This window comes from Podarcis bocagei (genome assembly GCF_964188305.1).
Source record: "Podarcis bocagei genome assembly, chromosome: 1".
Classification (NCBI taxonomy): domain Eukaryota; kingdom Metazoa; phylum Chordata; class Lepidosauria; order Squamata; family Lacertidae; genus Podarcis; species Podarcis bocagei.
The window spans coordinates 2,484,097-2,509,639 of record NC_138125.1 but is presented as its reverse complement, the minus strand read 5'-3'; the positions used below and the strand labels follow the sequence as shown (position 1 = coordinate 2,509,639).

At 48.3% G+C, this 25,543-nt stretch overlaps 1 protein-coding gene across 2 annotated transcripts in view; it reads left to right on the top strand.

The window, feature by feature from the left end:
• The window catches only part of MDGA2 (MAM domain containing glycosylphosphatidylinositol anchor 2), a 412,109-nt gene that overhangs the window by 224,723 nt on the left and 161,843 nt on the right, over positions 1 to 25,543 (top strand). Inside the window, exons 4-5 of one of the 2 annotated variants that reach the window (XM_081195650.1) lie at positions 1,884 to 2,080; positions 15,274 to 15,406. In XM_081195650.1, the coding sequence (XP_081051776.1) occupies positions 1,884 to 2,080; positions 15,274 to 15,406 (330 nt within the window). Of the gene's footprint in view, positions 1 to 1,883; positions 2,093 to 15,273; positions 15,407 to 25,543 lie in introns of both variants that reach the window. The other variant, XM_081195649.1, reaches the window with a different exon arrangement.

Below are 25,543 nucleotides of genomic sequence, written 5' to 3'. Positions count from 1 at the left end.
TCCTATGCTGAATTAAACACAAGGGGGGGCATAATAATATTTTGGCCAATCTTCTTTCGACGGCAATACGATTTGGGTATCTACCTTGGATGGATATTGAAAGTGGCATTGCAATAAGAAGGCTGGCCTGTCGGCAGAGAGGCCAAAGGAAACTCGACTCCGAAAGGTAGCATGGAAATTAATGAGGCAGCTGAACTATATTTTCGGTCTCTGAATTGGATCTTAATTGCTGCAGCCGGGAGAGAGTTACAACCCTCTGTAGGGACATTTGCTGGAAGCAAGGCTTTAGATTACACTCCCGGCAAAAGGTACAGAATCTGAAGGCCATGAGGCAGGAAAAGGTCGTGAAGCTCATTGCCCTGGGCATCACTATGCTCAGGTTTGCAGCTCGATCCTATATATGATTACTTAGGAGTAAGTCTTGCACCTCGGTGACCGCACAGAGAAACACAGCTTTGAGTTTTCTGAGCAGACATTTGCTCGCCCAAGGAAGCCCTGGAGCTGAAATCCTGCAAGCGTTTCTCCAATGGAATTCTCAGGAGCTTCTTCAAACTACAATTTGTTATATATTTTATATTTTCCTTTTGCATTTTTCTGTTGTGAACTGCCCTCAGGACTTCAGATGAAGCTCGGTAAACAAAGTTAATAAATAAGTGAAAAATAAGGTTTCTCATCCCCCCCCATCTTAAATTCAGTTCTCCAGACTTCTGCAGGAATCAACACAGAAATTTATCAGCATTTGGGGGCAAATTTCTCTTAATACTCACATGGTTTTGTATACAGTTTTGTACATATCTTTTTGCAAGCAAGTATCTCTCATATGATGCATTTTCATATGTTGCTTTCACAATCATATTCATTTTTATTTCCTCTGATAAATGCATTTTGGTAGCATTGCTTGGTTCAAGAACTGCATTGCAAAAGTGCAAAAGTCGAAAGACGGTTGTGTTGTGTTCCCCCCATTGTTTGGAAAGGCTTAATGTGGTAGATTCGCCTTAAGATGCAACCTGAATCATCTATAGAGGGCACATGCTATAACCCTGTTTAGAAGTCATTTTGGACTCACTTGGGAGTCATTTTGGGCTCACAGCTGTCCATGGAGGCGCAGGTCAATTCTGTGTCCAAGGCAGCTGTCTATCAGCTCCATCTGGTGCATAGGATGAGACCCTCCCTGTCCGCATACTGTCTCGCTAGAGTGGTGCATGCTCTGGTTATCTCCCGCTTGGACTACTGCAATGCGCTCTACGTGGGGTGACCTTTGAAGGTGACCCGGAAACTATAACTAATCCAGAACGCTGCAGCTAGACTGGTGAATGGAAGCGGCTGCAGAGACTACATAACACCGGTTTTGAAAGACCTACATTGGCTCCCAGTACATTTCCGAGCACAATTCAAAGTGTTGGTGCTGACCTTTAAAGCCCTAAATGGCCTCGGTCCAGTATACCTGAAGTAACGTCTCCACCCCATTGCTCAGCTATTGAGGTCCAGCGCCGAGGGCCTTCTGGCGGTTCCCTCCCTGCAAGAAGCAAATTTACAGGGAAACAGGCAGAGGGCCTTCTCGGTGGTGGTGCCTGCCCTGTGGAACGCCCTCCCATCAGATGTCAAGGAAATAGACATCTCTCTGACGTTTAGGAGACATTTGAAGGCAGCCCGGTTTAGGGAAGTTTTTAATGACTGATGTCTTAATGCATATTTAATCTCTTGTTGGAAGCTGCCCAGAGTGGCTGGGGAAACCCAGTCAGATGGGCGGGGTATAAGTAATAAACTATTATTATTATTATTATTATTATTATTATTATTATTATTATTATTATTATTATTATTGAAACAAGGGAGCCCTATGCCTCTGCTAACCTCCTGCTTCCTCCTCCTTCCCTTTCCAGATCTGGACGACCCAATTGTGACCGTCCACCAGAGCATAGGGGAAGCTAAGGAACAGTTTTACTATGAGCGGACGGTGTTCCTCAGGTGTGTGGCCAATTCCAACCCACCTGTCCGGTACAGCTGGCGGCGAGGGCAGGAGGTGCTGCTCCAAGGATCCGACAAAGGGGTTGAAATTTACGAGCCCTTCTTTACCCAGGTAGGAATCAAGGTACAGTCATATTTTTTCTTACTTACTACTCTTATCAATGTCATTTCAATTTCTGCAGAAACGCCTTTCAAATGGGCATGTGGGTTGAGGCGAAAGCAAGGCAGACCGGTGACAAAATAGCTGCACTAGTAGCCGATATGTTTCTGGGTTCCACTGAATGCCAGGTTTTAATCTTGTAAAGGCTTGTCCTAGAGCAGAGATAGGCAACCTAAGGCCCATGGGCCACAAGTGGCCCATGGGGGTCATTTAACCGGCCCATGAGCCACTCCTGAACTGAGCTGCCCGCTTGGCAAGTCCCTAAAATGGGTGCGGCGCAGCACAGGGACTCGCTTCTGTGGTGCTGGAAATCGCGTCTGCGCATGCTCAGACACCCGAAATCATGTCTGCGCAGACGCAGACACCGGAAATTGCGGCCGCGCACGTTCTGGCCCATGGAGGGATCTCCACTAGAGTGAACTGGCCCAGGCGAGGTAAATCTTTACCATGCAAAGCCAGAATCGCCACAGGCAGGGCACTGGGATTTGTTCCACCACCGGGTCTCCTCAACTTGTGCTGAGCCTCTGTTTTTCCTGATGGGAGAAAAGCCGTGCTATTCTGCCATCAGGTTCCGCAACCGGCAGAATTTCCAGGGCAAAATGGAGAGAGACTTCAGTGTTTCCCACAGCTCATTGCTTTATTAAAGCCAATGCAATTCTGGGCTGCATCAATAGGAGTATAGCATCTAGATCAAGGGAAGTAATAGTGCCACTGTATTCTGCTCTGGTCAGACCTCACCTGGAGTACTGTGTCCAGTTCTGGGCACCACAATTCAAGAAGGACACTGACAAACTGGAACGTGTCCAGAGGAGGGCAACCAAAATGGTCAAAGGCCTGGAAACGATGCCTTATGAGGAACGGCTAAGGGAGCTGGGCATGTTTAGCCTGGAGAAGAGGAGGTTAAGGGGTGATATGATAGCCATGTTCAAATATATAAAAGGATGCCACATAGAGGAGGGAGAAAGGTTGTTTTCTGCTGCTCCAGAGAAGCGGACACGGAGCAATGGATCCAAACTACAAGAAAGAAGATTCCACCTAAACATTAGGAAGAACTTCCTGACAGTAAGAGCTGTTCGACAGTGGAATTTGCTGCCAAGGAGTGTGGTGGAGTCTCCTACTTTGGAGGTCTTTAAGCAGAGGCTTGACAACCATATGTCAGGAGTGCTCTGATGGTGTTTCCTGCTTGGCAGGGGGCTGGACTCGATGGCCCTTGTGGTCTCTTCCAACTCTATGATACTATGATTTCCCCTGGCTGCTGCCCTTGCCTCTTTCCTCAACTTCTTCCTCCACCTTCGCCCAAGTACTGGGTTAAATGTTCCTGTACTAGTGTGGGAAAACTGAATAATTTAGGCTCAGGATTACTTAAGGACTGCCATACCCTGTATAGCCCAAGTCAGTCACCAAGATAATCAGAGGGAGCACTGTTTGTGGTTGCCTATAGGCTAGAGATACAGAATTGTGCCTTCATGTTATGGACCCAGTTCTGTGGAACTCCCTCCCACAAGAAGTTAGACAGGCACCGTCCCTACTGAGTTTCAGGCGCCTGCTCAAAACCATTTTATTTCAGGAGGCCTTTGCACCCGGAAGGCTTCTCAGATGTTTTACAGGTCTCTCTTCTTCTTCTTTTAGATTTTAAATGATTGAAGTTTATTTTTTTTTTGAGGTTACATTCATATTTTAAATTGTGTATATTTTATTGTTGTAAGCTGCTTGGTGAAAAGCAGCCTGTAATTTAAAACAAAAACAAAAACAAAACCTTGCCACCCCCTGTCCTAGAGAACACCTGGCCAGGTAAGATCTTCCAGGGATGCCCTCTTCCAGGGTCTGTCCTCTAGGGCCAGGGTGGAAAACCTTTGGGGGTCGGAGTGGTGCATCCTATACTGTGAAAGTGCTTGGGGGCTGCGCAATTCTGACAAAAGTGGGCGGGGGGGTCACCTCTTCTCTTTCCCTCTGTAACACCTTGTCACGCTCCATGGGGTGCCCTCAGGGACAAGGGTCTCGGTCCGAGGTCGTAAAAGCCTTTCACCCAAAAATGTATGCAAAAGACTGGGGTTCGAGGTGCAGCCCTAGTCTCAACATGCAAGGTTCAATGCAGAGAATCAGTTTGGCTCCAGAACATGATCCGAAGCAGAGCTCAGGAAACCACCACCCAAGGTCCATATGATTAGGAGTCTGGAAAGCAAGCCGGAGCAGGAAGGGATGAGGGAGTTGCGTGGAGAGTTCCCGCCTCCCACCAGTGAAATAACGACACATGACACCATAATTAAGGGTAATGGGCTAAAATTGGCCACAACCTTATTGGTTACAGGTGATGAGCGGTATTGGCTCAGGCATTGGTCCTAACCGACTATATCCGACTCCAGCCCATCTGCTTGAAGTCCGGGAAGGGTTAACCACCAGCAGGGATAGCCCTGCTGATGCACATCAACTAGGTAACTCCCCCGGGGTCACCAATAGGGGGCGTGCTTTAGGCCCTCACCTCCATAGGCTTCAGACAAGGCAATGCCCCCTGGAATCCTTTACCAGACTACCCTTCAATATGTGGGGCAGGTGATGGCGCTCCTCCCTTCCAACTCATCTACATAACAATACCCCCCATTGCCTAATGGAACAAAGAAAACCTAAGAGGAGAAAACAACCACAAAGAAAATTAGCTGCAAACAGGCGCAGACGCAGAGAAAGGAAGATACTGCACTAAATAATGATCTCAGGGCCAGTTGCAAGGTTTAGCAAGCAGAGAGTAGGAAGGAATGAGATAGGTTTTAGGTTATGTTTTAGGTTTTAGGTTATGTTATGCCTTAATAGGTCATGTTTATTCTGGATTTTATGTTTTTATAGATTATGTTTGAATAGGATGAGAGTGTCGGAGATACGTGCAAATGTATATGTGAACCCGGTCTTTGGGTGGGTGTTTGATTTTCGTTGTTGTGTATACTGTGTATATACGGACAATGACAATAAATTTATCTAAATCTAAATCTAAATCTAAATCTAAATACAAACTGGGCAGCTGAGCAATCCGAAAGAGGGCGATCCCGGGGCCACGCTTGCCTTAAATGGGGCAAGCCACATATCCCGAGCCAGCTGATTGGCTGACTCGGAGGTATGACGCGGCCCGAGGATTCCCTCAGATCGCGCGTGGCTGCTAGCCAGCCACACGCGTGTGTTGGGGGCGTGAGCCCACCACACCACCTCCTCCCAAGGTCAGAAGTGGCTTTGCATACATCAGATAAGGCTACCAGATTTTTTTTCCAATGAATCCGGGGACATTTATGGTTCACTATGTACATGTGGATGCTGAGAAACTATCTGAAAGGCTGTCACATGGAAGAGGGAGCAAGCTTGTTTTCTGCTGCTCCAGAGGGGAGGACCCTAAACAATGGATTTGAATGACAAGAAAGGAGGATCCAGCTCAACAGGAGGAAGAGCTGTCTGACAGTGGAACAGACTCCCCTGGGACTCTCCTTCCTTGGGGGTTTTGAAGCAGAGGACAGATAGCCATCTGTCAGGGATTATTTATCTGGAGCTTGTGCCAGATCACCCTTGGTGTCCCAACCCTATGATTTTTATTATTCTGCTCTTTATGTGAACAGAACATGGTTCTTACTGCATTTTCAAACAGTCTCCCTAGGAGCAGAGCCCAGACTTACCTGAGAGATAAATTAGTTTTGTTCTTGGCTCATTACCAGAAGAGTCTTTTATTTACATAGACACTCTACTTCTTCTCAGCAGACTTTATTTCGTTGGAAGTTTTTAAACGGAGTTTGGATGACTATCTGCCAGGGATTCTTGAGCTGTGATTCCTGCAGTGCATGGGGTTGGACTAGATGGCCCTTATGTTAGAATTCCTGCTCCATGATTGCAGTCATGGGATTGTTGTCTATCACATGACAGTGTATGTTTTGACTCCACAGAGTGGGAAGTGACGGAGACAGGATGTTTGTGTTCCTGTGTTCCGTGAAGTGGGACTATTGTCCTTTGTTTTTTCTCTTTGCTGTCTGATGCTAGAGAGAGAGGGAGCCATGTTACAGTGCTTCATGTGTGTTTAGATGTAAATAAAGTAGATTAGCCAAAATGCTGAGTTGCTGAGGTCTGTCACACAAGTTGCAAAGACTCTGCGGATCCCTAAGTGTACCGGTGTCAGTTGGCATCGGTCACTGTGATGTTCAGGCAGAAGAAAGCTTTTGAAGCTCCCGAACGATCAACCAGGAGGGAGGGAACATGCCAGTCGGGCATGTGCCTCTACCAGGGTCCTACTCGAGTGTAGGACGAGCTCCTGACACCTTGGGGGCCCCTTCCAACGCTACAGTTCTATGCTTCTTTGATTCTATCTTTCTATCATCTGGCGACAGCTGCAGATACAACATCTGCACCTGTGATTCCTGCATTGGAGCCAATTGGACTAGATGCCCCTTGGGGGCCCCTTACAATTCTACGATTCCATGATTCTCCCTTGGGCCAGATCCTCCGGCGCATGAGCTGCCTTCCCAATGTGAGCATCACATTCGGCTCCAGACCCTTCCCCACTTGGTGGAGCCGCAGCTCCCGGGATCGAGGCGCGAGAACTGACGAGAGGCAACAAATGAGATGCTGAGTGTACAATCAGCAACCCGGCGCAGAACAACTTTCAACTTTCATAGATAATTCTCAACTAATGGCTCGGAAAGGCCCATCACTTTCATCCTTTATTGCACCTGACAGCTTTATATTGCTCAGAATCGCTGGCAAAGCCTTGCTGAGGATGAGGCAGCGATGGGACCTCAAGAAGGAGGAGGGATTGCGCCAGGTTCAACACCGTGGGATTGGACTCCCTTCCTTAGGGACATTTTAGGAAGTTGCAGCCTTCTTCCCGGGTTGGGATCACCTGCAATGCTCTGCAGGATAGGGCCCCGGCTCAGGAGAGGCTCCTTGCTGGAACTGAACTGTGGATAGTCTTCTGCTGTGGACATTTTTTTGTTTATTCTATTTATATCTCTGCTTTTCCTTATTCAATCCTTGAGAGGCCACACGCATTGAGTTTCATGGCCAAGCGGAGATTTGAACACAGCACTCCCAGGTCCTGGTCCAAAACTCTAACCACTAGACCGCACTGCCATTTTAAAATGCACTTTAAAATACAGTGGTACCTCGGGTTACAAACGTTTAAGGTTACAAATACTTTGGGTTACAAACTCTGCTAACTTGGAAGTAGTACCTTGGGTTGAGAACTTTGCCCCAGGATAAGAACAGAAATCACATGGTGGGAGTGTGGCGGCAGCGGGAGGCCTCATTAGCGAAAGCGCACCTCAGGTTAAGAATGGTTTGGGGTTAAGAACGGACCTCCAGAATGAATTAAGTTCATAACCCGAGGTACCACTGTAACTGTGCAAAATAAAAATAAGAGCAACAGTAGAACCAATAATTTTCAACAGAACAAGCACACGAGATACAGTGGACACTCGGGCTGCGAATGTGATCCGTGTGGGAGGCACATTCGCAACCCGCAGTGGCGCGTCTGCACACACAGGTTGCGATTCGGAGCTTCTGCGCATGTGCAAAGCGTGACCTAGCGCTTCTGCGCATGTGCAAAGCGTGACCTAGCGCTTCTGCGCATTTGCGACCGCCGAAACCCGGAAGTAACTCGTTCCGGTACTTCCAGGTTTTGGCATATCCGTAACCCAAAAAAACGCAACCTGAAGCATCCGTAACCCGAGGTATGACTGTACTTTACACCCAGAATGGAGAGACCTCAAGGCTAGTCAGATATTTATTTTTATTTTTAGTAGTAGAACCCCAAGATCTACCAACCAGAGCATGGTGCAAAAGACGGACAGATTTTTTTGTCGGTGGGAAAATGTGCCATTGAGGACTGCAATACCTCAAGGACCACCTCTCCTCATATGAACCTACCCAGATCTTGAGATCATCCTCTGAGGCAGTGGGGTCGCAAGGGGGTGGTGGTGCGTGGGTGGTGCACCCCAGGTGCCATGTCTGGGGGGGTGACAAGAAGGCACCCCATGGGGGCTTGCGGCGGTGTGAGCAGTCATCGCGCTGCTGCAGCCACATGTGAAGGATCCTCTGTTTGCGGCTGCAGCTGCGAGCAGAGGATCCCGGTGCAGGCGGCAAACTGCTATGCACAGTGTCGCACACATGCACTGTACATAACAATGACGCACATGTGCTGTACATAACAGTTTGCCGGCGGCACCGCTCCAGCGGCGTAGGGACATCGGTGGGATCCCTCCGCCACCGCTACAGCTGCGAACGGAGGATCCTGGCAGTGTCCGTACAGCACTGGAGCACCGGCGCCGGCAAACCGCTATGTAAAGCGCATGTGCGGCGTTGCTACGTACAGCACATGTACTGTATGTAGCGATGCTGCACATGCGCTATACATAGCAGTTTGCCACCCCGGGTGTCACGACGCCTGCGTTCGCCCCTGCTCTGAGGACCTTCTTCGTCGGCCTCCTTCATGAGATGTCCCTCTGAGAATGAGCCTTTTCTGTGGGGGCACCCCTTTGTGAGAGGCTCTTCCCAGAGATGCTCGACAGGCGCCTTCATTAGACATAGAATCATAGAATCATAGAGTTGGCAGAGACCACAAGGGCCATCGAGTCCAACCCCCTGCCAAGCAGAAAACACCATCAGAGCACTCCTGACATATGGTTGTCAAGCCTCTGCTTAAAGACCTCCAAAGAAGGAGACTCCACCACACTCCTTGGCAGCAAATTCCACTGTCAAACAGCTCTTACTGTCAGGAAGTTCTTCCGAATGTTTAGGTGGAATCTTCTTTCTTGTAGTTTGGATCCATTGCTCCGTGTCCGCTTCTCTGGAGCAGCAGAAAACAACCTTTCTCCCTCCTCTATGTGACATTCTTTTATATATTTGAACATGGCTATCATATCACCCCTTAACCTCCTCTTCTCCAGGCTAAACATGCCCAGCTCCCTTAGCCGTTCCTCATAAGGCATCGTTTCCAGGCCTTGGACCATTTTGGTTGCCCTCCTCTGGACACGTTCCAGTTTGTCAGTGTCCTTCTTGAATTGTGGTGCTCAGAACTGGACACAGCACTCTAGGTGAGGTCTGACCAGAGCAGAATACAGTGGCACTATTACTTCCCTTGATCTAGATGCTATACTCCTATTGATGCAGCCCAGAATTGCATTGGCTTTTTTAGCTGCCGCGTCACACTGTTGGCTCATGTCACATCTTTAGGCGCCATTCAAAAACCTTCCTCTTCAACATTCTATGTCCTTTTCAATATGTTTATTTAAAATACGCTAATTTGAAATAGGTTTACTTGTGGGAGGCAGGGTTAAGGGTTTATTCTTGTTGTTCTTGTTTTTCGCATGAAGTTTGTGTGTTTTCCTTTTGCATTTTTATGCTGTTAACCGCCCTGAGAATGGGCAGTATGCAATTTTAAGAAATGGGGGGGGGGGAATAGAAATCAAAATCTGAGTGGAAGTTTTCTGTACGAGGAATGAATTGAGCGCAAGGTATTTTCGCACAGAAGTCCACTCCTTCCTTTCAACACCTTAATTTAGGTGCGGAAAGAGTCATTTCCTTGTAATTATGATGTGTTACAGTAGTTAGAGTGTCGAACTAGGAACTGGGAGGGACGAGGGTTCAAATCCCCATTCAGCTATGGAGTTGTCACTGGGTGGGACCTAATAATAATAATAATATATTTATATCCTGCCCATCTGGCTGGGTTTCCCCAGCCACTCTGGGCAGCTTCCAACCAAATATTAAAAACTCAACACAGCATTGAACATTAAGAAACTTCCCTTAGGGATCACTCACTGCCTTTCTCAGCCTAACCCACCTGGCTGGGTTGTTGTGTCATTAAATGAGACTGGAAGAAGTGCGTTCGCCTCCTTGGAGGAAAAGGTTGGGACATAAATGCAAGGCAGTAATCCATAACGTCAAAGCATTAGCTGCCCAAATGTCAAGGTGCGTTGATAAGAAGCGTTCTCCCCCCACCCCCCAAGAAATTGACAAGGCCCCGTAATCCGGTGGGGAGATTGCCCTGTCAAAAGCGATCTCAGCCACTGGATTTCATCTTCATGCCTCGTGGGTGATTCGCAATTTATTAATTTATTAATTATTATTGGAGGGACGGACACAAACAGGCTGACTGGCTGCTCTTTTGAGCATTTAATTAAAAGTGAAGGGCTCCTTGCGAGCTGGGATTCCTCACCTAATAATGCCGCGATACGGAAATGTTTATTATTATCTCCTTTATTAGATAAGTTCTTACTGGGTTATATGATATGTCACATTAAATTAGATTCCATTTTGGAATAGCGCTGAGCTTTTTAGGCTCCTGCCTGGGATTCGTTCTCTGCTTTGAATTTAATGAACAAATCAAGTTGCCGCCTTGATAACTGAAGGCTTATCGCTAACCTTTTCTATATTTATCAGAGGTCAGCTTGAATTAGTGTATCTCTCCCTGGGTGAGGGTGAGATTGGAAAGATGTTTATAAAAAGGACAAAATGTAATTAAAAGTTTAAGAATCGCCAGTGCTCCCCACAAATCTGCCTTGATGTCGGGGGTGGCAGTGGGCTGAAGCTTAATGCATGATTTCCATGTACAACATGCAAGGCTCCAGTTATTGTTGTTCTTTTTAAAGAGGATCGGGGAAAAGGCTGCTTGGATGCCGACTTTCCAGGGCTGCTGCAAGCCAGTGTGGGCGATATTGGACTAGAGAGAGTAGACCTATCTACTCTCACCCTTTGCAAAGGTCCCAGATCCGTTGAAATGAACTGGAATGCTGTCAGCCCTATCAGCAGTGCTGATACTTATGTTTTAATGTATTATGTATTAAGAATTAATATACTTATGTATTAATTAACGCAGGTGGCGCTGTGGTCTAAACCACTGAGCCTCTTGGGCTTGCCGATCGGAAGGTTGGAGGTTCAAATCCCCGCGATGGGGTGAGCTCCCATTGCTCGGTCCCTGCTCCTGCCCACCTAGCAGTTCGAAAGCACGTCAAAGTGCAAGTAGATAAATAGGTACCGCTGTGGCGGGAAGGTAAAAGGCTTTTCCGTACACTCTGGTTTCCATCATGGTGTCCCGTTGTGCCAGAAGCGGTTTAGTCCTGCTGGCCACATGACCCAGAAAGATGTCTGTGGACAAACGCTGGCTCCCTTGGCCTGAAAGTGAGATGAGCGCTGCAACCCCATAGTCGTCTTTGGCAGGACTTAACCTTTCAGGGGTCCTTTACCATTACCTTTTACTTATGTATTATTGTTGTTATTATTTATTATAATTATTAGTAGCATTAAAGGTAAAGGAAACCCTGACTGTTTAGTCCAGTTGCAAACGACTCTGGGGTTGTGGCGCTCTGTGGCATTTGTCCATAGAAAGTTTTTCTGGATCATCATGTGGCCAGCATGACTAAGCCGCTTCTGGTGAAACCAGAGCAGCGCACAGAAACATTGTTTACCTTCCCACCGGAGTGGTACCTATTTATCTACTTGCACTTTGAGGTGTTTTCGAACTGCTAGGTGGGCAGGAGCAGGGACCGAGCAACGGGAGCTCACCCCGTCGTGGGGATTCAAACCGCTGACCTTCTGATCAGCAAGCCCTAAGCTCTGTGGTTTAGACCACAGCGCCACCCGCATCCTATTATTAGCATTATCAATCACTTAATTCCAAAATAGGATACTAAGCGGTTCACCAGCATTGAAAGCAATCACTCAGGCATTAAAATATGAAGATGGAATTGGTTGGCATCCGTCTGTCTCATGAGACAATGGAGGAGTGCACCGCTGAGGGTGAAGCGAAACTGTTGGAAGGTCGCAGCGCCTGCTGTGGCTGTAGAGACCGATATGGGAGAGACATGTTTTGTTGCAGCTGGGGCAGAGGAAGGTGTCCGGTTGTGCTGATACAGGCATACCAGGGCGTTTCTTCTCTTTGTTCCTCCCAGAGGTCAACCTGACTGTCTGTCTCCAGGCACTGCAGTCGTGTGCAAGGGATTCCCATGTGGGAATGTCTGCAGACATTTGGGTCCTTCAACGGACCTGCTACCTGAAGCCAGCTCCCCAAAGAGCACATCATGGAATAGAGGAGTACCATTACTTCCCTTGTCCTTTTCCTACTTGTCCTAGAATCATAGCACTGTAAAGTTGGAAGGTACCCAAAGACAGCATTTCCCAGGCTCGACTTCATAGAATCAGAGAACTGTAGTTAGAAGGGACCCCAAGGATCATCTAGTCCAATCGCCTACAATACGAAGAATCACAGCTAAAGACTAATGGCCTGATGGATGACCATTCAATCTCTGCCTAAAAACCTCCAGGGAAGGAGAGTCTACCACCTTCCAAGAAATCAACTTCCAACTAACTCCATGTGGATCTTTATTCCTCATATCACTGGTTGTCTGTAATGATTAATTTTTTGAAGAATAAATTCAGGGTTTTCAATCTAGGTGAAATTGTTTCCAAAGGCGTACTCCACCACCAGTTGCAAAACATTGGTATCATTCGCTATATGCAATTCAAATCATAGATGCACTTAGAAGAGGCGGATGCCTTAAACAAATGAATTGGGTTTGAACTGAACGTAACCTCTCCTTACGAGGAGGGGTGGCCAGACATGTTTGCAGGCAGGAGGGGGGACCGCACCCCCACCCCCCAAAAAGCAATTTTCATCATCATTACATATTGTAATTGCAGAGCCCAATTATGAGATTACGTTTGCTGTGTTTACGCTAATTAAGTCATTAGGCATAATAAGTCTAATTACACAAATTGGCTGAGAAAAATTCTTTTGACAAATGTTTGAAATTTTCATGGCATGGATCCCACTCCGATTGGGAGGTAGAAGCTGTTTTTGGGGGTGGGGTGTGTTTTGTCCCCTCTGCTCGATATCTTCATAAACTTAATATGCAAAATACTTTATTGGTAGAGGTGGGGAACGCGGTCTGTTTTCAGTCTCATAACTCTGCTCCATCTTGTTACTGAATCCGTCCCTGAAAATCTGCATGAAACTTTACAACTTCATATGGATTTTGGAACAGGTTTTCTCCCAAAAAAATATGCATTTCTGGGCATATTTTATCTCAGCAATTCCTAAGAGACTTTCAACTTATTTCTTTCTCCTATTTTTGCTATGGTATTCCAAGAATCACAAAATCCAGCAGTTACGTTCCAAGCCAAACATTGGCCAGCTCACAATATTGCTGTACGAAATAACAACTCCAGTGATTCCCTGCAAAACTGCTTTCCATCAGTTAATGAGGAAAGAAATTGTATTTGAAAATTATCAAAGGAGAGAGGGGGGTGGGAATCAATAAAATTATCATGGGTGGTGTTGGTGACTTTCCCTTCTTTTATTACACAACACACATTCGTCCTACAAGAACATAAGAAGAACCTCAGCTAGATCAGGCCAGTGGTCCATCTTTTGGGAAGCCATTGAGCAGGACCTGAGGGCAATGAAAGCACTCTCTGCACCTGGGGCCTCCAGCAACCAGGACTCCGAAGCATTTCTGCCCCAATCGGTGGCAGGACATAGTCATCCTGCCTAGGAGTCACCCATGGCTCTCTCCTCCACGAGTTTGTCTAATCCTCTTTGAAAGCCCTAAGAGGTTGACGGTCATCTCTGCCTCCTGTGAGATGGAATCCCAAAGTTCTTCATTTTCTGCATGAAGAAGTGCTTCCTTTTTATTTGTCCCCCCACCCCCCCGTAAAACTGGAACTCATAGGCATCCAATGAAACTGAAAGTTGGAAGGTTCAGGACAGAGAAGTTGGCCAACAGCTTGGATGTCTTCCAAAGAGGATTAGACAAATTCATGGAGCAGGAGAGGGCTGTCAATGGTTATAAGCCAAGATGGCTATGCCTTGCCGCCACATGCTTCTGTGTGCTGGGCCCGGGGGTAACCTGAGAAACACAGTTCAAGTCCAGTCCAGGATCCGAAGGTTCTGCTAGGAGTCAGTCCAACAGGGCGCAGGACACGAGGCAGGAAACCAGGCAAGGACAGGTCCAGGATCTCAGGCAGGATCTAGCATACAGCAATGTTGCTCCCGCAACCTGGGGCGGGGTCCGACAGACTTTTATCTTTGTTGGGGTAGCGGCCGGTCCTGATCCCCCGGCGACTCACCTCCCTGTTTCGCCCTGCGAGTACTCAGGTCTCTCCTTCTCTCAGACCTGAGTCTCTGCAGCTCAGGAGACGTCGGTGGGTTACTAGACCCAGAGGCCGCCTCAGCCTCCCCTGACCCAACTGGTAGTGGAGCATCTGTAAGTGATGGCCCAGCTGAAGGCAACGAGGTCATCCCCACATCTGGAGCCAGGGCAGGATCAGGCCCCTGACTCGGCCCAGCTGGTGCTTGTTGCAGGGGAACCTGTGCAGACTGGGACTCTTCAGGATCAGGCCCCAGATGTGGTTCAGGTGATGCCTGAGGCAAAGGATCCGGTGCAGACTGAGTCTCCTCTGGTTCTGAGTCCGAGCCCAAGTCCCAGGCCATCACGTTCTGAATCCAAGTTGCTGTAAACCACAGGAGGGGAGAGTGCTTTTGAGCTCGAATCCTGTTTGCTGGTTCCTCGTGGGGACATCTGGTTGGCCACTGTGAGAGCAGGATGCTGGAATAGATGGGCCATTGGCCTGATCCAAAAGACTCTTATCAAAAGATTCCTCTATCCCAGGGGTCTGCAACCCGCGGCTCCGGAGCCGCATGTGGCTCTTTTACATCTTTGCTGCGGCTCCGGGGCGGATACTAGCAAGGGGAGGAGGCGCATTGTGCGCCCCGACACTCCTCACTGTGGCGGGCACTGTACTGGCTGTAACGTCGCATGGGGGCGGTGCGTGCGTGCACCGTCCCAACATCACCTTCCCGCCCACTGTCAGATCGTGGCTCCGGAGATATATTTGTTTTAAATGTCGCAATGGTTTTGTGGCTCCCAGTTGTTGTTTTTTCTTCGGAAACGGGTCCAAGTGGCTCTTTTTGTCTTAAAGGTTGCAGACCCCTGCTCTATCCACTTCCTTCAAGCCAGGGATCATTTCATACATGTCTACATGTTGGTTCTTCCTCGCCTTTTCTACAAGCCACAGAGTCCCAAACTCTGCAAGCTCCTAGGGGAGTCATTTCACCCCCTTGAGTGTTTGGGTTGCCCTTCTCTAGACTCTTTCACACTCACAATTGTTTCTCCTGCTGCCAACAGGGTGAAACCAAGATCCTCAAGCTCAAGAACCTGCGGCCGCAGGATTATGCCAACTACAGCTGCATCGCTTCGGTCCGGAACGTCTGCAACATCTCCGACAAAATGGTGTCCTTCCGGCTTTCCAACAAAACAGGTATTTCACAATCCCCTGTTCTCATTGCTGTTGTCGGTCAGTAGGAGACCTCTCACCAAGCCCACTCATTTTTTTGGGGGGGCACGGGGAGCTCAGTGATTAGTGCTACCGGCCCATTTCCACCCACCATGTTTCCGTACTGTGCAGAGTTGCTCCCTGTCAGATTTACAGTCGTACCTTGCTTCCAGAACGTCTTGCAAGTCAAACGTTTTGGCTCCCGAATACCGCAAACCGGGAAGTGAGTGTTCCGGTTTGCGAACATTCTTTGGAACCCAAACGTCCGACGCGGCTTCCGATTGGCTTACAGGAGCTTCCTGCAGCCAATCGGAAGCTGTGCCTTGGTTTCTGAATGTTTTGGAAGTCGAACAGGCTTCCAAATCCAGGGAGGGCTGGGTTTTTTTAAAATGTGGAAATATGCTTTTCCGTGCGCTGCTCTGGTTCGCCAGAAGCGGCTTAATCCTACTGGCCACATGACCCGGAAGCTGTCTGAGGACAAACGCCGGTTTCCTCGGCCTATAGAGCGAGATGAGCATGCAACCCCAGAGTCGTCCACAACTGGACCTTTACCTTTATGCTTTGGTTTCTATCCTCATTGCATCCTCTTCCCTCCTGTTGTTAACCGTTCTTCAGATTCCATATGGACAGCAACAGCCGGCCAGCCCCATTTGATGCTCTAGCGCACAGAAAGTCTCTGGGGTGTGACGGGGAAGTGGGGTTGGGACCACATGGAGACTTCCATCCTGAGTGCAGGATATTCCAATTGGTGCATCAGCCCCCCCAACCTTCGGGCTGTTTGCCTGAATCCAGTCTGGATTAATTTATGCAAAACACTTTCCTTGGGAGAGGTGGGATCCCCCCCCCATCCTTCCTTGTTCCAAGTAAAGAGGAGCTACTAATTTTGAGCTGATGTTTGGTGGGATGCGATTTTGCAGGAAATGTCAAAACATTTTGGAGGACAGCAGACTCCAGGATGAATAATATCAATGTTGCCGAGGCACAGAGCACTCCTAAATAAGGGAGCTGCCAGCAGCGGCCTTAATGAGACTCTTGCTTTGGGTCTGGGGTGAGAATTGGGGCCCTTTTGCATCTGGCTTCTTGGATCTCGCTGGGTTCCTTCCTTTATTTTTGCACGGAGAAAGGAAACTCCCTCCCCCCCCCATTTTTTTTAATTCATTTTATAACACAAATAAACAACACAAACAGAAAAACAAACAATACAAACAAATTCTTGTCTTATCCTTATTTTTTCTAAACATTGTTAGGTGGGCTTCCCCAAGTCCCCCCATCTGATTTTACCTCATCTTTAGCACTTTAGATATATCATAATTTCTAACCATTTTTAAATCACGCTTACTTTAACCATAAAAATTTTATCACTTACAAATAATACTATTTTAAAATACCCTACCTTCTACTTCTAACCACACAGCCTATATCCACTTCCAAAGCTATTCTAAGATTTAAATATTAAGGAAACTCTTGGACAATGTACAGTAGTACCTCGCGTTACGTAACCCTCTGGTAAACTTCAGGATGCAAACACAGCAAACCCAGAAGTATTTTTCCGGGTTTCGCCACACGCACATGTGCAGAAGTGCTCTACCGTGCTGTGCGCATGCACAAAAGCAGTCCTTAGGTTGTAGAAACCTTGGTATCTGACTGGACCTCTGGAACGGATCCTGTCCGCAACCGGAGGTACCACTGTACTGCCTGGGAGCGAATAGTCAAGGGTTTCCATTATGCAGCATATAGAAGAACAAGCCCTGCTGAGGTAGCGTCAGCATGGCTTCTGCGAGGGCAAGCCCTGCCTCCCAAACCTAGCAGAGTCCTTTGAGAGTCTCAACAAGCATATTGATAGAGATGATCCACTGGACATCACATACTCTCACTTTGAAGAAGCTTTCGACAAAGTACCTCACCAAAGACTCCCGAGTAAGCTTAGCAGTCAAAGCAGAGGTCCTCTTGTGAATGAGGAATTGGGAAGCAAAGTGTAGGAATTAATCGATGGTTCTCTGAATGGGGGGATGTAGAAAGTTGAGTGTCCCAAGAATGCGTTGGGGGACCAGGGGTCAGCCACTGGGAGAACAGGATGTTGGACAAGATAGGCCATGGGTCTGATCCAGGGATCAGCAAACCTTTTCAGCATGGGGCCAGTCCACTGTCCCTCAGACCTTGTGGTGGGCCGGACTATATTTTGAAAATAAATAAATAAAAAATGAACGAATTCCTATGCCCCACAAATAACCCAGAGATGCATTTTAAATAAAAGAATACATTCTACTCATGTAAAAACACGCTGATTCCTGGACCGTCCATGGGCCAGATTTAGAAGGAGATTGGGCCAGATCCGGCCCCCGAGTCTTAGTTTGCCTACCCATGGTCTGATATCCATCAGGCTTTTCTGATGTTCTTAGAAGGAGTGGGCTTCAGAGAAGCCCCTTAACCTCTTGGTGAGTGGGGACTCAAACTCAGAAATCCTGCTGTGGGGAGGAAGTCAAACTGGTTGCACAAATTTAGGTCAGGGATGCATCCCAGGGGCTGGTGAGACTGTCGGATATGGTCTCAGCAATGACCAGACACCACGATGCAGGAGACTTCATAAATCATAGCATCATGGAGACCAAGGCAGGCAGGCAGGCTCACAGAAACATAGAGTCGGGAATTACTTATTGTGCTCTCTTTATCCAAAAGGCACAAAAGATAAGAATTTAATTCCAACTCACCTGTAACCTGGGTAACTTACTGCAACACTGCAATTTAGTTCTTTATGGCTGGTTTTGTTTTATGTGGCTTGTTTGTTTCATGGTTGCTGGAAAACCTGCAGATTTGTAACTATGATGGTATGTTCTGTACTGACGACGGCTAAGTCCTATGTTCATGGCAAATTGTTACTCAAAGAAAGCTTCTTTTTTTAAAGAAAGACCTAGGCAGTTGATGGCACTTTCACCTGCCTCTTGGCGTTCTACCAAAGCTGAATCGAGCTTTTGCTTGCATTCCCTTCTGTAAGGAAAACCAGATCTGTCAATCAATTTCCTCCCCGTTAGAATTTGTCCCTGAGCATCCCGGTTCCCGGTGATCAAATCGGGTGGGAACAGCACCGTTGCCTGAACAATCTGCTCCTGATCTGCATGATTTGTTCGGAGGTCTTCTGGGCATGCACAGTTTGCCGCAGCTTTCCATTTGGGTCTCTCCGCTTCCTCCTTAGAAGTGGCTGAAGCACATGAGTGCATTGTGCGCTCCTGATTAAAGCTGGCGTATCCATGCTCACTCTTGCGCAGTGGAAACCACTAAGGGGGAAAAAGGAGAATTGAAATTAATCTTACCATTTTTCAACAGGTGGGGTGCAGCAGGTGGCAGAAACAAGGAACGGAACAGGAACAAAAGCACGTGCAGACATCTGCTCACCCCCCAGCATTTTCAAAAATGGCCCCAATCCTCTTTTAAAGCCATCCAAGTTGGCGGCCATTGCTGCCTCCTAGGGAGCAAGTTCCATAGTTTTAAATATGCGCCGTGTGAAGAAGGACTTTCTTCTCTTCTCCTCAGCGTACATCCCTGTAGTTCTCCAGCCAAGTAATGTGTATAAAAATGCCGATATTGGGGTAAATTGTGCATCTAAATGCCCATATTACTGAAAATAACATACAAGAATGCACTGTATTAGGGGGAAATTGCTTTGCAAGGCTGTGTGCATTAGGCAAACTTGCATACTAATGTGTTCGTGAAGGGAAGTGCACACTAAAAGCCTGATGAATTTTCAGGGGAACTTCTTCTTTTTAAATTGCAAAGCAATGTGGAACTGAAGTTTAGACCAGAAAAATGAGAAACTGGACCTGGCAGATTCAGGAACTCTTAAATCCTCACCACACCTGAGATATTTGAGCTGTGTGACAGAATAGACTTTTGTCATTATCGCCAAGAGAATATATGCAGCTTCGGTGGGGAAAACATTCGGTAAGGAAGGAGTGTCTGAATGCTTTGCTCAGCCTGTTGACAAAGGTGACATGACTCTGTTTGTGGGCCTGGAGCCAACACTATTCTCAGGCTCAGAGATTTATACCTGCACTGGGGAGTCAGCTCTGAAAAAACTCTGTCTCCAGTGCCCGTTTAATACCACAAAGCGATCATGACAACCGCCTCCCAGAAAGCAGCTGATGGTCAAATAATGTAAAATCCACACCATTCACTGGGGATGGTGGTGGAATTAATTTTATTCCAGCATCCATTTCCTGCTGATATCCATGCTTTATGGAATTCGTAAAACTGGGATTGTCTTTTGGACATTTTATCTATGGGGAAAAAACCACTAGTCACCAGTATTTGAAAATTGTGAGAGGGGGGCGGAACTTAGAGGTCCTAAGCCCAATGACCAGAATATAAGGAAAGCCTGCAGGATCAGGCCAATGGGCATCTTCTTTGCAGTGGTGGAGGAAGGGGCCGGGGGCTGGTCTGACCCGGGTGCCATCTCTGAGGGGGTGACAAGAAGGTACATAGCGCTGCTGCGCATGCACTGCCAGGTGGTTTGCCCTGCCCCACTGCAGCCACGGGCAGAGGATCCTGCCGCCATCCGTACGGCACATGTGCGGCAGTGCCATACGTAGTGGCGCCATGCCTGCACAGTATGTAGTGGCACAGCGCATGCGCTGTACGAAGCGGTGCTGCGCATGTGCCACTGGGCGGTTTGCCCCGCCCCTCAACACCCCGCACCAGGTGCCAGCGACCCTTCCTTTTCCCCTGCTTCTTTGCGTCTCCTGAAAGCTAATTTTCCCAGTGCAACCTGGCCATCAGCTGGCCCGGTTCCTAATCAGTGGGTCGTCTGCCTTAATCAGAAGCAAACAATTAAGCCGATGCCTCAGCTCCACATGTGTTCATCAGGAAGGCATCAGACGTAATGGAGGTTTACAGCATTACCCAGAAGTGTAATTGGGTGCACTTAAACCCACCTAATTCACCGGCCGCTTGATTTTATCTGTGGGGCTTGACTGTACATCACCTGAGTCATCGTGCTTGTCCTCGGATGCTCTCAGAGGCAGACTCCCTTCTCTCTCAAGCACCGCCGAGACTTGTGGACAGCTAGTGAAGCTGAACATTGGAAAATTCAGGACGGATTAAAGAAAGCAGTTCTTCACTCAATGCATAGTTAAGCAGTGGAACTCCCTGCCACAGGAGGCCGTCATGGCCACCAACCGAGATGGCATTAGAAGAGGATTAGACAAATTCATGGAGGAGGAGAGGGCTATTGATGGCTCTTAGCCAGGAGGGCTCCACTCTGCCTCCACAGCTGGAGGCGGTGATGTTTCTGAATACCAGTTGCTGGAAACCATAGAAGGGGAGAGGTCTCATGTGTTTGACTCCTGTGTGCTGGTTTCCCACAGGCATCTGGCTGGGCCACTCTGATGGCTGTTCTAAGGGAGGGTGCCATGGCATCAAAGGCCCGGTTCCTCTAGTGCGCAGAACAGCTCCACAGATCTCCTGAGGAGCCACAATAAATAACATCATTGTTGTTGGCCTACATCTGTCTTAGGAGGCAATGGAGCTCACCTCTGGGGGTGAAGTCAAACCGCTGTGTGAGCAGCGCTGGAGTTTACCTGTCAGGTGTGCGCGCAGGAGCCAGGCCCTGTGACCAAAAGGACTTTGCAGGACTGTGGCCTTCCTAAGTTTGTTCTGGAGAGGCAAGGCACGGTCGCACAGGTGAGGCTGCTTGGTAACTCACAGCACCTGGTGGCAAGAGCCGGGAAGGGATATAAGGTCAGCATTTCCCTTCAGCTCTTTGCCACGGCAACATGCTTCCTGCCTTGCTGCGTTTGGCTTCTTGCTTCCTCATCCTTGAACCTCGGCTTCTTGACTCCTTGCTTCTTGACCTTCCTTGCTTCCTCATCCTTGAACCTCGGCTTCTTGACTCCTTGCTTCTTGACCTTCCTTGCTTAGGAAGAACTTCCTGACAGTAAGAGCTGTTTGACAGTGGAATTTGCTGCCAAGGAGTGTGGTGGAGTCTCCTACTTTGGAGGTCTTTAAGCAGAGGCTTGACAACCATATGTCAGGAGTGCTCTGATGGTGTTTCCTGCTTGGCAGGGGGTTGGACTCGATGGCCCTTGTGGTCTCTTCCAACTCTATGATTCTATGATTCTATGATTCTATGACCCTTGGCTTCGTGACTTTTGACTTCATGACTCCTTGTTTCTCGACCCTCGGACCACTGACTTCATGACTCCTTGTTTCTTGATCTTCGGACCCCTGACTTCATGACTCCTTGCTTCTCGACCCTCGGACCCCTGACTTCATGACTCCTTGCTTCTCGACCCTCGGACCACTGACTTCATGACTCCTTGTTTCTTGATCTTCGGACCCCTGACTTCGTGACTCCTTGCTTCTCGACCTTCGGACCCTTGACTTCGTGACTCCTAGCTTCTCGACCCTCGGGCCCCTGACTTCTTGACTCCCGGCTCTCTGACCCTCGGACTCTTGGCTTCCTGACTCCTGGCTTCTGGACTCCTGTTCCTGCTCCCACCCCGCCATCTTGCCCCCGGTCCTGACGTCCCCTGCCAGGACTTTGATCACCCGTGAACATGTGACATGTGACATGACCTCCCTGAGGTGCCAGCCTGGGCAATGTGCCTGGAGATCCTGGGCTGCCCAGATGACAAGACCCAGTCTTGCTGACGTAGTCGACAGGAAAGGAGAGCAAGACGTTTGGCACCAGTCTAGGTGCAAGAGTTGCCATAAGGAGGCATGCAAGGTGCCACGCAACAGTCTTAGGGACTCCACTCTGAATTTGTGTGGGCTTTACTCCTGAGACTTTTCTTCTCCTGAAGATATCTCACAAGGCAGCAGAGGTTTAGGATGGAGTTTTCCTTCTTCTAGATGGGCTACCTTCTCAGGTTGATGTTAGAATTCCTGCTCCATGATTGCAGTCATGGGATTGTTGTCTATCACATAGAATCATAGAATCATAGAATCATAGAGTTGGAAGAGACCACAAGGGCCATCGAGTCCAACCCCCTGCCAAGCAGGAAACACCATCAGAGCACTCCTGACATATGGTTGTCAAGCCTCTGCTTAAAGACCTCCAAAGGAGGAGACTCCACCACACTCCTTGGCAGCAAATTCCAAGGTACATGACGGTGTATGTTTTGACTCCACAGAGTGGGAAGTGACGGAGACAGGATGTTTGTGTTCCTGTGTTCCGTGAAGTGGGACTATTGTCCTTTGTTCTTTTTCTCTTTGCTGTCTGATGCTAGAGAGAGAGGGAGCCATGTTGCAGTGCTCCGTGTGTGTTGATATGTAAATAAAGTAGAATAGCCAACATGCTGAGTTGCTGGGGTCTGTTACGCAAGCTGCGCAACCTCTGCAGATCCCTAAGTGTGCCAGTGTCTGTTGGCATCAGTCGCTGTGATGTTCAGGCAGAAGAAAGCTTTTGAAGCTCCCGAACAAAAGACCAGGAGGGAGGCAACATGCCAGTCGGGCATGTGTCTCTACCAGGGTCCTACTCGAGTGTAGGACAAGCTCCTTACAGATTCCCTGTACAGCAGGTGCAGAAATCTCCTTCTTGACAGTTGGACCCACTTTGGGCCTCATCCACTCAGTCCGCCGCAGCCTGTCTTCGCATGCAAGGGAAGTCCCTAACTTGCTGAGGGTTTGAGACCCATCGACTCCCCTCACCTGGTTCAGCCAGCCAGTCAAAGCTGCTTCACAGGATTGTGGCTGCTGTTGCATGTGAACAGCTTCTAGGAGCCACAGGTGAGAGCTGAGGGCAACGTGGGAACCAAAGGTGGACAAACTACCCCCAAAGGAGCATGACATGTCCACTACCAGGGGCACTACACCTCTCTTTACTCTCTATGTATCGTCGTCGTCATTGTCACCACCACCATCAGAATAATAAAATAATAATAATAAAATTTCTATCCTGTCCTTTTCTCCAAGGAGCTTGAGGTGGTGAACATAGTTCTTGCACTCCTCATTTCATCCCACAACAACCCTGTGAGGCAGGCTAGGCTGAGAGGCAGGGACTGGCCCAAGGTCACCCACTGAGTGGGGATTTGAACCCTGCTCCCCCAGGTTCTAGTCCAGGGGTCGGCAAGGTTTACCTCGCCTGGGCAGGTTCACTCCAGCAGAGATCCCACTGTGGGCTGGATCATGCACGTGCGTGAGTGCCCACTACTTCCAGCGTCTGCACAGACTTCTTTTCTGGTGTATGCGTCTGCGTAGACATGATTTCCAGCGCAGCGGAAGCGAGTACCCGCGCCACGCTGTGCTGGTTCAGCACAGCACATGGGGATTCACCGAGCAGGCAGCTGGGTTCGGGGGTGGCTTGTGGGCCTGTTAAACGACCCCCGTGAGTTACTTGTGGCCCATGGGCCTTAGGTTGCTGACCCCTGTTCTAGTCCAGTGCTTTGACTACTATGCTACATAGGTTCCAGTTACAGATCGGTAGCCGTGTTGGTCTGCCATAGTCAAAATAAAAAAAAATTCCTTCCAGTAGCATCTTAAAGACCAACTAAGTTAGTTCTTGGTATGAGCTTTCGTGTGCATGCACACTTCTTCAGATACACTGAAACAGAAGTTGCCAGATCCTTCTATATAGTGAGAAGGTGGGGAGGGGTGTTACTCAGAAGGGTGGTGGGAATGGGAGATTGGCAGATAGCTGAGATGAGCCTGTTGACGACTCTTAACGACTGTAATAGGTCTTATAGGAAAAGGCAAGGAGTGAGAAGGTGAGAAATGGCTTAGTCATGTATAGTGAGATAAGAATCCAATGTCGTTGTTCACACCAGGTCTCTCCATGGTTTTAAGTTTGGTAATGAGTTGCAATTCAGCAGCTTCTCTTTCCAGTCTATTTCTGAAATTCCTTTGTAGTAAAACAGCTACTTTGAGATCTTGTATAGAATGTACTGGGAGATTGAAGTGTTCTCCTACTGGTTTCTCTGTTTTGTGATTCTTGAACGACTGTAATAGGTCTTACAGGAAAAGGCAAGGATCAGCAAACTTTTTCAGCAGGGGGCCGGTCCTCTGTCCCTCAGACCTTGTGGGGGGCCGGACTATATTTTGCCAAAAGAAATGAACGAATTCCTATGCCCCACAAATAACCCAGATATGCATTTTAAATAAAAGGACACATTCTACTCATGTAAAAATACGCTGATTCCCGGACCGTCCGTGGGCCAGATTGAGAAGGTGATTGGGCCGCATCCGGCCCCGAGCCTTAGTTTGCCTACCCATGGGCTATGCTCTTCCTCCTTGGTCGGAGGCAGCAGGGCTTCCGATGATCTGCTGGGTTGAAGGCAGGCAGCGTTGGTGACCTCCCTGGCCCCTGCCAGCCCTGCGATGCTCAGCCGCTGCTCCGGCAATGACTTCATGCTCATTTTGCGAAGGCAGGGCGGGTGGATTAAGCCCACCTCTCGACTGAGATTTCAGCGGCCCTCGTGGCAAGGAGCACAATGCGGATGTTAGATGCTGATGGGTTGCTTAAGGAAGGATGATCCCCTGCAATCTGCCTGCCTTAGCGGTGTGGCGCTGTGTAATGAAATCATGTCATAAGCTGCCCTTTTATCTTCTCTCCTTAGGTCCAAGCTAAAAAAGGTTGCCTCGACTCTTAATCTCGCCATTAAGTGTCGGCCTGTTTTGTCTAATGCTTTTTTTAGAGAGAGAGTGAGAGAGTGGGGGGAGAGAAATTCTTTTCAATGTCAACATATTAAGGAATTATCTGGGTGGAGGAGTGTATGCATGTCTCTGTGTGCGCGTTACAATATATAAATTATTCCTTTAGTAGGCAGAACAACAACTTGGCTCGCTCCGAGGATGCCTGTAATCCCCCGATAAGGAAAACAGCCCCTCTAATAAGCAGAACGGAGTGATAAAATGGGGTGGCTTCACGGCGGAGGCTTGAAATAGCAAATTACCCATGGCCAACAAGCAATAAGGCAGGGGTCAGCAACCTTTTTCAGCCGTGGGCCGGTCCACTATCCTTCAGACCATGTCGGGGGCCGGACTTCATTTTGGGGGGGGGGGGAATGAACGAATTCCTATGCCCCACAATAACCCAGAGATGCATTTTAAATAAAAGGACACATTCTACTCATATAAAAACACCAGGCAGGCCCCACAAATAACCCAGAGATGCATTTTAAATAAAAGCACACA